Source organism: Callorhinchus milii, unplaced genomic scaffold (genome assembly GCF_018977255.1).
Source record: "Callorhinchus milii isolate IMCB2004 unplaced genomic scaffold, IMCB_Cmil_1.0 Scaffold2, whole genome shotgun sequence".
Lineage (NCBI taxonomy): Eukaryota > Metazoa > Chordata > Chondrichthyes > Chimaeriformes > Callorhinchidae > Callorhinchus > Callorhinchus milii.
In genome coordinates, this window is record NW_024704743.1 from 26,080,072 (window position 1) to 26,093,314 (window position 13,243).

The following is a 13,243-nucleotide window of genomic DNA, read 5'->3' on the forward strand; positions in this document are numbered from 1 at the left end:
AGAAATGCATTGAACAAGCAATGTTTTGAACTTTCTGTTGACATTTATAATTTTTTNGAAAAGTTTATTGTTACAGTAGGAATATGTAATATGCTTTGTTGCTTTGTGTATGGACTGAATATGCTTAACTTTACATGGCTGCATCGAATAGCTGTGCAAATTGATCACATCAAAAGAATGCATGTTCACAATTCAATGCTGGTGGTTGCAGAGGAAGAGATCCACCAAGTGGATCTGAGTTCCCTTACAACTAAGCTTCAACCAGGCATTAATACCATGGGATTTAAAGATGACCGGAGAAACAAAGCGTTATCAGGTAAGACTTGTCAATCTTTACCGACTCACGATTTTGAGTGTTGTTTAAAAGGACTGATGAGATATTGATGAGTGTTTCGAAAAATTCATACTATATTTTGTATAACAGTGGCTCAGCATTTGGGTAGTCTCTAAATATGCCTGGTGTCACTTGCATTCCTTCGTAACTGCTTTCCTATTGCACAGTACTTTTGTACAAGAACACGTATATTATTGGTACGATACAGCTAAAACTCGTTTGCTGAAGCAGGCAGAGGCAGCAAGCCGACATCTAGTGTTATCCCAGCAGCTGGAACTAGGAAGTGGCATCAGGGAGTGGTAGCCATATTTATAGTGCTCCATTGTTACACAAGATCTAATTTTATGGACCCAATTCATCATGTTATATAACAGGGTCGGTCTTCAATAATTAAGAGTCAATCGCTTTGTGTGTCAGCAAGGCTTATTTAGTAAGTAGTGATCGGGTCAAAGATTGTGGGCTGAAACCCAATATCGGGACTTCAGATCATAATCCAATACTGAGGGCCAGTCACTGCGAGCGGGGTTCTTTTTTCTCAGCTCCTGTTAACTCTAAACCAAAGCTCTAAGGGCTAGGGTAGTACCAGCTGGATAAAAAGTGGGAAGCTTGCCAGATAGTGCTCTCAAATGGCAAACTGGTTTTAGCTGGTTAAACTCCAGCAGTACCCCAATGCACACTCAGTAGTCCCCAAACCCTGACTGTTGCCAACCTGGCCCAATACTGTCTGATATTAGGTAAGCAGGATGCTTCTCTGTGGGGAGCTGCATTCATTTCCAGACATAGAGAAATTTCCATGTGTACGTCGAATGCTGTCTAGTTTGTGAAACCTTGTATATAAAATGGCTGTCGCATTTCCCTACAACGGGCAATAAACTTGATAATAGTTACTATAACGTGCTTTGAGACATTTTGACGTAATAAGGCATATACAAATGCAAGTTCTTTCAGTTAATGTGATCCGCATTTTAATTTAAGAATCCAAAGACAATTTTGGATTTATCATAAAATAGTCATGTTAATTATGTGTGTGACAACATGCATAAGACTAGTAAACTCACCATCGATTTTTCACCTTTGAATATACAGTAACATACCTTGAGTTAAAAGCATTTTGGATGCTTTGCTTTACCCTCTGCAGTTACCTACTTGAACTGTGTGTATACAGCACAGTCCATACAAAACAACACCGTCTTTCCCAACCTTACTCCAGAGGAAACAGAGCTATTGTATTCTACATATGGAGAAGAGACTGGGGTACAGTGCGCCTTAAGGTAATTCTGTTAATTGATATAATGTAGGAAATGTACAGGGTGTGTTCATTTTGTATTACAGCAAAAAATAATCCTTCCAGCTTCTTGGATACAAATGGAGTATTAACATATAATGATACAGAAGTACATACATTCTACAAAATGATTTCTCCATAAATAAATATTGATGTAATGTGCTTTAATGTTGCCATGGTTTATATATGAAACAATCATCAATATATTACTTTTCATCAGGCAATGTGAATTTTATATTTCAGAGCAAAATCATTTTTCATTTACATCTATTGGCATTAATCTTGTGGGCACAAAAAAGACTGCTATTCTTTGTGGTGTGCATTATTTTTAATAAAATGTGTAGTGTTGGCAAATATTAAAATCATCCATCTAAAATGACCGGAATGATTTCAGTTAGTTTCAAAGAATAATACAGAACACAAAGAATAACAGTGTTCTGTTATCCGTCAAAATATATTTCTACCTTGAAACAGCTTAATGGTTTCATTCCCATGGTTGTGGAGTCCTGTAGCTCAGTGGTTAAAGCACTCGCCTCGCAAGTGAGAAACTTGGGTTTGACGCCCGGCAGGGCGAAACATTGGGCAAGTTTCCTTACTCCACACGCCTGATAATCCTCAAAAAAATAATAATTTGGTCACTTCAATCTGCGACTGTTTGTGGGACACTGCTGTGCACAATTGGCTGTCATGTTTCGCCCAGAAATATACAGTCAATTCACTTTACTGTATATTCTGTGAAGCAGCTTGAGACGCCTGGAAGATGTGAAAAAGCGCTGTATCAAATGCAAGAATTATTATTCCTAATGTATTAAGGCCCATTTAAATTAATGGCTCCAAAATCAGTCAATTCACTACAGTATATTCTGTGAAGCGCTTGGAGAGTCTAGAAGAAGTGATAAGGCACTGTATCAAATGCAAAGATTATTATTGTTATGGAGATACGCAGTTGATTCCAAAAGAAAAATATAAATTATGGCTTGTACCATACACCTCGTACTGATTCGTAAATCCATCAAACAGTTGAGATGCCACATGACAGCAAAAGTTACACGTTTTGTTTTCCTCACGCTGTAGGATTGTAATAAAATAATTTATTTTCAATTGATTTATATCAAATTGTAAGTAAAACTCATAAGTTGTATCAGTTGGGACTATAACATTCAATATGACGTACGTCATTTCCCGTGATTCAAAGCAAACGTTAAATGCAGAAGCAATGTGGGATAGGGGAGAAGTGTTACTAGTTAGGAAGTGATTTATACAAGTAGTGCAAAGAAATCTTAAGTGGTTTAGATAGGAAACTAAATGGGATTCGGTTGAATATATGACTGAGGCGATTATATGACTTATAAAACATAAGACTTATGCTAATGTTATTGTATAAGATTTAAAAATGTTAAGTCTAAGCCAGGGATTAAAAGGTAAATTTAAAATGTAAATGTGCATTTTCTTTACAGTTTACAAGAGTTTGTTAAAGACTGTGGAGGCTCCACAAAGAAAATGGTAGACGACTTGTTGAATCAGATGACAGGTGGTGAACATTGCAAAGCAGTCTATCATTTGGCACAGGTATGTGTGGTTTGGTTGATTTATAATAAAGATTTATACAACTATTGTCATCAATAACATCCTGCAACCTAGGGTATTCTTGAAGTGTTTATATAGATTGTCCTGGCCGCCAAGTAGAGAGGGTGTCTAAGCCATTTTGTCTATGTCATTTTGGATGCGCTGGAACTTGTGGTTGGTGGAGATGGGGAGGCTGACAAGGAAGATATTAGAGAAATCCAGTCTTGAGATAATTAAGGCTGGGATAAGAGTTTCGTCCACGTCACCACTAATATGGGAGGAGATTCCCCAGCAAAGATCTCTGCCTTTAGAAGAGGCAAAATAGAGAGAAAAAAGCATGGCAGAAAAAAATGTAGTCACATCCTGTTAAAATGCAGCAGTTTGAGTCCATTAAAAATAGAGATCATGTTGTGTTTTGAACCCACATTGCCAGAAGGTCGCCATTTCTGGGTTGTCGAGTGCTGTCACTAAACTACTGCATGCAGGAAACCAGCTGGACAGTGGTGACTGCTCTTACAAGCATTTCCATCGGTTGCTAGCTTAATGATGGTGCTGGCAGGCTCTTCTGTGCCGGCCGGCATGCTTTGCATGGGAAACGGTGACTCTGCATAAGTGTATCACCCTCCTACCCCCGCTTCCATTACACTGTGGGTACACCATGGGCCTGCATTATCTATGTAACCATGGTAAACTGAAACATGGCGTAACTACATCCAACTGGACATTTTTCATGATATTAGTTCAGGTTATATTTTATTATAAGCCTGTTTTCTTTTGGGGAATAAAGAAAAATGTACAATTCATTAGTGTGTCAAATGTTGGTTTCTAAGTTTTAATAATCATAGTTTCAGTACAATTCTGGAATCCTTAAAGAGACTTGATTATCTCAGTACAAGCTAATTTTATTTCTTTAATAACTCCAGAGTTTTAAACACATTGGTGTTCAGTTGTTGATAGAAATCCACTCTTCATTTCACTGTGTTGAATGTAAATATCTGCCAGTTACTCTTAGTAACCGTCTTGCTCCAAGTGCATGTAATTTTTTAAAATTAAAATGGAATAATATACACTTGAGTACCTTTGAAATGTATTGAGTTTGAGATGTGAACTGTTAAAGCTACAATGTTTTGAGATTCATTAGGAAATGTTCTAATATTTGCACTTATTTTTCTCAGAAAAGAAATATTGAACAGAAAGCAAGTAAAGACATCAAATTGAGTCTCGACGAAGTGCAGGTGAGGCCTGCCAAATGAATATTGCACAATATTGTGGTTCTACTTCCCTCTTTCTCTGCATCTTCCATTATATTTCTATCTCCCTAACTCCAGCCTCTTTGGCCTCCAGTTCGACTGTTCGGTCCCTTGGGACAAAGTGAAAGGTGCTATGTAAATGTAACTTGTTGTTATTGAAGATGGTATTAAGGATACATGTATGAACACTATTCACAAATTCGTGGTCCAGATAACACTTCACAAGATATACTGCCACGAGTATGACTCTTTTTTTGTAGGTAAACAACATCTTTACAAATAAGAGTTCAAATCTTTTCAAACTGAGGTTTTTTTTTGCACTTTATTTATAACTCAGCCACTGAAATACTGGACCCAGATAAGCATGCTATAAACTACGTTGCCCTGTACTATGAAACAGTCAACAACAACAACAAATTACATTTGTTTAGCACCTTTCATGTCAGGAGGACGTCCCAGGGTGCTGGACAGTCAGGGATCTGCACCCGAGCTAGTGGTTGGGATCAGGAGAGGTGGAAGGTGGGGGAGGGGTAGGAGGGTGATCGATGGTGCGGTCAAAGAGGAGGGTCTTGAGACAGGTCTTGAAGGAGGCAAGCGAGAGGGCGAGGCAGAGGGACTGTGGAATGGAGTTCCAGAGGGTGGAGACAGAGGCTGAAGCCCGCCCGCCAATGAAGGGGCGTGCAAGGCAGGGGAGGTGACGCAGACCGGAGCCCGCTGAGCTGAGGGAGCGATTAGGTTGGTAGGGGTTTAGGAGGCCACAGAGGTGATTACAGTCACCAGCCATTCCATAGACTAATACGTGCTCTGCTTCAGCATGAACTCAAAGTTAAGGTAACATCGCACAACCAAATAAATGATAGGAAAGCACGTTATTTTTGTGGTTAGTATCCTCAGGGTTTGAATCAAGCTCAGAATAAGGTCATCTCTCTTGACTGTAAGCGTGCTAAGTGAAATGAAAAAGTGCGTAAAACTACTTGTACTTTAGCACAAATTGGCGGTCTCAACCAGACTGCAAGAATTAATCTTGTGAAAAATAGAAATTTCATATTGTGTTCAGTAATGGATTCCTACTTGAAGCGGCAAAAGGCAGAGTAATGCCACTATCCTGCATGTGGCTGTAATATAAGATGAGAGACTTATATTGGCGGCTGTTTCAAAATTCTGAAAATTAAAACTATTTGGGCTGAGCTTGCAACTATGTTTACATCCTACAGTTGTAATACACAACACATTTGTCCTGAAGGTTCAAACTGAATAACATTTGGTTTCTTTGCAGATCCCAGCAGTCTTCATAAAAGAAGAACCTAAAATGCAGCCCACTTGTCCTGAAACGTCTAAACCAATCGTGGTGAGAGGCTTTGAATGCTCATGAATAATCTTCTATTTGGTGTAGTGCCTTTCACTTTGGGAGAACGTCTCAAAGCGCTTTACAGGATATTTCTGTGCAGGGGAGTGACTTTTTTGGGGGGGCATAGGCAGCAACCAATTTGCACACAGAAATGTCCCACAAACAGCCATGAATTGAATGAACATTTAATTGGGCACGTGTCGGCCAGGACACTTGAGAGAAACACCTTTCTCTTTTCGAGTAGTGCCATGGAATCTTTAACATCTACCTGAACAGGCAGACAGTATTTTGGTTTGACGTCTCATCTGAAGGACAGCACATCCAACAATACATCACACCACTAGCACTGAATTAGAGTGTCATCCTACACTGTATAAGTTCCAAGTCCTGATGTGAAAATTATTCTGTAAAAGCAATGCCCAAACCCAGTGTTTTAGATGAGGTCATGTTTAGCCCCAGAATGATGTTCTTTGTATTGCACTGAATGGCCAGACAATTACTTTCTGGAAACTACTGTAACTTATCTTATTTTGTGGTAAATGGGAGCAGGGATTCTTTCCACTTGGCTCCTGTTAACCCTGAAAACCAATGTCTTATTAAGTATGGTGGTTCTGCTTGGCAAACTATGTGGTTTTAGCTGGTTAAACTACACTAGTGCCCCAACACACATTCTGCAATTCCCTAGCCTTGGCTTTTCCAACCTGTGCCTAATAATTTACAGTATTAATTAAGCATCCTTTTAGGTAGAGAGTGTGCAATATATTCCAGACACACCGACAATATGTGGAACTCTTATCTGACTACGCCAACTACCTGCTCGCTGGACTTCACAACTCTTCGTATCATAATTATTCAGAACTCTGTAGCTCGTGTCCTCTCCCGCACCAGGCTCTGCAAACCATCACCCCCATCCTTGCCTGGCTTCACTGGCCTCCCATCCCTCAGAGAATCAAGTTCAAAACCCTCATTCTCACCATCAAAGCCCTCCATGGTCTTGTTCCCCTCTACTTCTGTGACCTCCTGAACCCATATCACCCTTTCCACTCCCTCTGCTTGGCGGACACCGGCCTGCTTCAGGTCCCCTGAACTTCCTGCCCCACCATTGGTGGTTGGGTATCAGCATCTCTGCCCCCACACTCTGCAACTCTATCCCAAAATCCCTCCGCCTCACTCCCTCTCTTTCCTCCTTCAAGTCCCTTCTAAAGTCCTTCCTCTTTGACCATGTCTTTGACCACCCCCATGACCCCTACTGACCCCAACTCCCAGCTCAGGTCGAAAACCCCTGATTGTCCAGCGCCCTGAACGTCTTTACGATGTGAAGGGCGCTATACAGGTACAGGTGTTGTTTGGATACTCATAACTATGGTGATGTACCCATTTGTGAAACACCTAGCTGGCCCAAAGAAAACTACTAATTTAACTACGCGATAAATTCTGTTTTTTTGTTTCTCTCCATGTAGAAAAAGTACATTGTCTGTGACTTTGATGAGGGCAGGACTGCTCATCAAAGTTACTGGCAACATATAACCCATACAGGAGTTGTGAAATAGTTTTTTTTTCCCTTCTCATCAAAAATGTTCCAGGTTTTCAGTACTGACCAACGCTCAACTTAGTTGTTAGCTGTATGACGTTACTGAGTGAAAATAAATTGATGAGTGCTAAGGTTACGGAAGAAAAAGAGTTCTTCCTGTGGTGTTAATTGCTTTTGAAGTATTTTCCTCAAGTGGTACTGGGGAAGTTTGTAGATCCATTTAGTGCATCAGCATTAGTTAACAAGTCCTGTCCTAAAGTAGAGTCCTGTAGCTCAGTGGTTAGAGCACTCGCTTTGCAAGCGAGAGGCCTGAGTTCAATTCCAGGCAGGTCAGGGCGAAACCTTGGGCAAGTTTCCTTACTCCACAAGACTAATAATAATCCCCCCCCAAAAAAAACAATAATAAAATTGGGTCATTTTCAATCTACGACTGTTTGTGGGACATTGCTGTGCGCAATTGGTTGCCGTGTTCGCCCACAAATATACAGTCAATTCACTTTACAGTATATTCTGTGAAGCGCTTTGAGATGTCTAGAAGACGTGAAAAGCGCTATATCAAATGCAAGATTTATTATTATTATATTGTAAAGGGAATTGACTGTGTATTTTGTGGACGAAATGTGGTATCCAATTGCGCACAGCAGTTTCCCACAAACAGTCGTGGATTGAGTGACCAATTTATTATTATTATTTTGAGCGAATTATTATCCCTGAAAACGTGAACCGCCAAGCAACTTACTTACTGCTGGGTAAACAGGCGTGTGGAGTAAGGAAACTTGCCCAACGTTTTGCCTCCCCGGGAATCGAACCCAGGTCCACTCGCTTGCTAAAACTCTTTACTTTTCAAATAGTGCCATGGGATCTTTAACGTCTACCTGAACAAGGTAGATGTGTCCTCCGTTTAACGTCTCATCTGAATTTCCGGTCAGTGTTATGCGTAGTCGCATCGACGATGTCAGACACTAATGGGAATTCCCCATTAATAAGTGCGCATTGCCAAAGACATGACACAAGTTAAAAGTTATATCCTCATGTTTCTTTCCAAACCTACTGTAGGTTGGAGGGGCAAGTGGCAGTACTGGAGAGAACCAACCCCCTGTCCTAGATTTCATGCCTTTGAAATCTTACTCTGACGTTTCCTTGGATATTTCTCTATTGACTTCATTAGGTAAGTAACATTGTGATCTAAAACCAAAAAAATTATTTCAACTAGCTGAATCACCCGAGTCCTAACTTATTACTTGAAAATGGTTAAATATTTAATCTGCTTTTACCACAGTCGGGCCTCCTTATAAAGTGAGTGCTCTTTGGACGGGTGGTTGGTTTCAGCGCTCAGACCAGTCGGTTTCCAGCGTACATAAATTGTCCAAATTCCACGTCATCAAGTCACCATCATTTTCTGCACTTTTGTATATACAATGTGTATAATAACTGCAAGTGCATAGCTTGTATTCACAGCATGAAGGAAGTGGTGTTGACAGCAATATGGTGAGCTGGTAGTTAGACTTTTTGGCGTGCTTCATTGTGCCGGAAATGGTAACAGCCATTGTGTTTAGTAGAACCATATTCTACAGAACCAGTTAAGATGAGGGAAAGATTCATATGCTTGTACTTTCAATTACATGGAAATCCATATTACCTGGAAGATTTGTGTTGGAACACACTACTTACTGACTTGCTTTTACTTTTGAACCGGGAATGATTGGAGCAAGTTGTAAAAAAAAAGTGTTACGCTGCTTATGGTGGAGAAAAAATATAAAGAAGTGTGTACAGACGGGGCAGAGGCTGTGGCTGTTCCAGACAAGTTTGGAGTTGGAATTTCCACAGAGTTTGATGCAGAAGCGGAAGGATAAGCTGCTGGTGTTTACTCAAAAGTTCAAAAGGGGAAAAAAAAAGTCTTCAACTCTGCTTTCTTCACATGGGTCAAAAACAAACATACTGAAGGTACTATGTTCCCACCTAGTCCAATATCTGGCCTTATTCTGCTGGAAAATCTGTGAGGTTTGTGAAAGAGTTTGAGGATAACGGTTTTCATTGGAGTGTGGGGTAGTTAATACAACAAAACAAAGGAGGGTTGTTTTCATCTATACTATGGGCAAAACATTCCATGCCCAATTTGCAAAATGCATTTAAAAGTGATTGTATTTTATTCTGTATTCCTGTGCATTTTGTTTACTAAATTGCATTAATATTTGGTAATCTGAACTGCTAATCATCTGGACAGAAAACAGTGGATACAATGGAACAGAGTCATTTGGATAATCGGCGATATGGTGCATATAACAGGACAATTCCTATCCTATGTTTAAAGGCAAATATATCATTTGCATATATTCTGATTACATATGCAAATATTTTATTTTGTGTTATATTTACTATACTATATTTTTCTATAATCTGCTACAAAATATTAATAGAATATCTTTTTATATCTTATGTAACATCTGGCAGTATATTTTAAGCAGTAATTCAATCTTGTGTTTTATTGTTTTTATGAGCTCTACCTTCCTTATGGTTTGATGTAACTGAACTACGCTCTTAATCAATGGTTTCAAGCTTGCTACCAATCATTTCATCTCTATAATTGAGATGTGTTTTTTGTCAAACTCATCCTCAGTGTTAGAATTGTATTAAGGATTATATGTTTTGAGGAGTTAATGCAAAAGTGTTGTGGAGAAAGTGTTAACTTTTTTTTTCCTCTCCTCTTCTGAGTCACTTACATCGACACTTCCTCAAGCAGCTGGTTGAGTGAGCGAATATGGTTCAGACTCCACTGCAACATCTCAACTCCTGCAGATCCATTGATAATTGCTGTCATTTGAACATTTCCACCTGGGTAGTTATGAGGTTTAATTTTTTTTATATAGTCAGCATTCGATTGGAAAAGCAGCAAGAAATCTGTACATCAGCAAATCACCTGTTTATGACCAAATGTCTTGACTATAAAAATAGAAGTAGGGAACTGTGTGGTGCATATCACCCTATTATTTCCCCTCAGTTTGGGGTTTAAATGAAACCTAGCCCAATAGGACCAAATATTCTGCTATTTCTACATAAAAAGCATTCTCAGTCTCAGAAGTCACTGGGAACACTCAACAGGTCAGGCAGAGAGTGAGTTTACCTTTCAGGTCGATGACCTTTTGTTTCCCGCATCTGTAGTATTTTGCTTTTTATTCACAGTCTCAAATTAGTTTCTAATGGGTGTCAATTCACAGTAAAAAACTGCCCTTAATTTGTCAGTATATTGACTCGTACTCTGACCATATGATGGATGGTGAGGGAAATAGAAAATATCACTATTGAGGTTGGGGTTGAGCAGAGGGATCTGTATCTGATCTATTCCTGAACTGGACGTTCTAAATAGAGATTCTGGGTGGCAAAATGGGAAAGCATTCCAATTCCCAGCATTAACATAGGTGAGCATACAATTCACCAATTTTGTTTTTTGAATAAAAAAAGTAGAAAGATTGCCACTGGTTCTTCCGCAACTTGATTTAAGTATTTGAAAAACCCATTACAGATATGCGGAAGTCTGGTCTCCGAAAACAGTTAAAAATGACATCAATCTGAGAATTTAACATTGAATTTTAGGGAAATCGGTGAAGAAGGAGCCAGATCATGATGATAACCAGAGGAATCTAGATGAGACTACAAAGCTGCTGCAGGATCTGCATGAGGCTCAGACCGAACGGGTCGGCTCTCGACCCTCTTCAAATCTCAGTTCAATCTCCAGCAACTCCGACCGGGAGCAGCACCATCTAGGTATAAGCTAAGTAAAAATAACATTGGCTCCATGTGTCCACAGCACCTCCAGATTGATTTTTTTTAAAAAATCTGCCATTCTTTTCACAAGCTTCCTTTTGGCTGTTTGTGAAAAAGTTTGTGTTTTCATTTTGCAGATTTTCATTTGAATCCCTTCAGACAGTTGCGATTTCTTCCCCTCCTCCCATCTCTCAGTGCACTGTTGTGATCATCTTTTCATTGTCTTTACTGTCTTCGCTGTTGTTTTTCCGTTAACTGCTTTAGAATTCTCAATTTTTTTTTGCTAAGCTTCACGCATTCACAAATTTTATTCACAAAATACCCTTCAGGGTATAATTTTATCGATGTAAGAGATTCCAGTGTAATTGGAGATGGCCTCCATCCAGAGTATATCTTTAAACTTATGTAGGATTGTGCTGATGAAGAAGTTTAATTTTCACACGTAATCTGCACAGACTGGCCAAAATGTTTGAATATCTTACTATTTATACTGCAAGATAATAATAATAATCCTTGTATGTTGATATAGCTCTTGTCACGTCTTCTAGACGTCTCTAAGCGCTTCACAGAATATACTGTGAAGTGAATTGACTGTATATTTGTGGGCGAAAAGCGGTAGCCAATTGAGCACAGCAGTGGTCCCATAAACAGTCGTGGATTGAAGTGACCAATTTCTTACTGTTTTTTTTCTTGGGGGATTATTATCAGGCGTGTGGAGTAAGGAAACTTTCCCAAGGTTTCGCCCTGCAGGGAATCGAACCCAGGTCTCTCGCTTGCGAGGCGAGTGCTCTAACCACTGAGCTGCAGGACTCCGATGTTTGACATTCAGGGTCATAATGTCTTGTGACTGTTTTGAAACTACTAAAATTAGTTTGGCATTTGTTCTGAAGGCAAAGGAGTTTAACCTTTTCTGTCTCTTGTGCAGTTATCGTGCATTGTCCAACACAGAATGAGTGCTGGGTAAATATTATTTGTATTTATCAATGCTCAAGTTAGAACCGTAGCCTTCTAAAGCGAAATATGTAACTAGTGTACATATTTTGATTATGACAAACCAAACTCAATGTGAATGTAGATTTGCCATGCAAGAAAAAACATCAGGTTTATTGAAAAGTGCTCCTCGAACCATGCACATATAATATAGAGTTTGGGCTGTTAGGAACATTGGATAGGAATGGAATGAGGCATTTTTTTAAAAAAACAACACTAGGGATCATATTAGATATTAGATTGAATATTTGATTATTTGTAACACTTGTGTTTTAACTTTCTGTTAATATTGACTAGCAGGAAACAAACAGATTCTGTTTTCTCACAGTATGTAAAATGACAGTATTGGTTGAGTTGCAGTGGTGAGATTCCATCATGAGTAAGTAGCTGTGAGAAAGTGTTGCTGTATTTTCATTGGTCTTTCCCAGTCCTTTGGTTGACAGCAAGCAAGCTATTTGCAAGGAAATGCTAATTTTAAATCTGTTCTTCATGTGTCTGGCAGTCGGAAAAGCAGACAGAGCATGTGAAAACTACTAAGTTGTTTACAGACTTGTCTGTAAAATCTTAAGTTATATGAACTCAACTGATTTTTTAAAACACAGATTTGCCCATATAAATTAGGTTAATTAAGACATACTGAAGATTTTGTCCTGGAACAGAATTAATTTGCTACTTGCTAACTTCCGAGTATAAATCTTGTGCGTTCCACTGCCAGGTGGTGGCGCTGTTTTAATGGAAGTTCATAAGAACATGACAGTAAGTAGTCAAATATAAGAAAAGACTAATCGGGTTCCAAACGCTTTTTTACCATATTAATTATCCAACTAAGGGCATATGGATGTATTTTAAATCAACTGAATGTTTTTTGTCTCTATTTACTCGCTTGGCAAAGTATTGCAAACACTGATCACTTTGAATAAAGATTTTTTAAAAATCTTTTAGAATACAATTTCTATTTATGTCCTCTGGTCTTGCTTTCTTCTTGACTTACTTTTGATATTTTATATACTTTGGCAAAGTTCCCTTAACTACCTTCTTTCTAATGCTAACTGAAACTGCAACTATTGCTGAAGTGGGGACATTTTATATTTTTTCAGAATTTACATTAAAAGTTAATGTTTTTCATTTAGAGTTTGGTTTAATGGCTGCAGGATGTATGGAGTCAAGTTATTTCCCC

The 13,243-nt window shown here is 39.0% G+C and overlaps 1 protein-coding gene across 12 annotated transcripts in view; it reads left to right on the top strand.

Moving 5' to 3' along the window:
- The window catches only part of brd9 (bromodomain containing 9), a 36,505-nt gene that overhangs the window by 16,827 nt on the left and 6,435 nt on the right, over positions 1–13,243 (top strand). For 5 of the 12 annotated variants that reach the window (XM_042331742.1, XM_042331747.1, XM_042331744.1 and 2 more), the window contains exons 10-16: positions 212–316; positions 1,473–1,605; positions 3,077–3,188; positions 4,361–4,420; positions 5,712–5,783; positions 8,371–8,482; positions 10,906–11,076. In XM_042331742.1, coding sequence (XP_042187676.1) covers positions 212–316; positions 1,473–1,605; positions 3,077–3,188; positions 4,361–4,420; positions 5,712–5,783; positions 8,371–8,482; positions 10,906–11,076 — 765 coding nt within the window. Of the gene's footprint in view, positions 1–151; positions 317–1,472; positions 1,606–3,076; positions 3,189–4,360; positions 4,421–5,711; positions 5,784–8,370; positions 8,483–8,960; positions 10,151–10,905; positions 11,077–13,243 lie in introns of those variants that run through there. The other 7 variants (XM_042331746.1, XM_042331740.1, XM_042331743.1 and 4 more) reach the window with 4 other exon arrangements.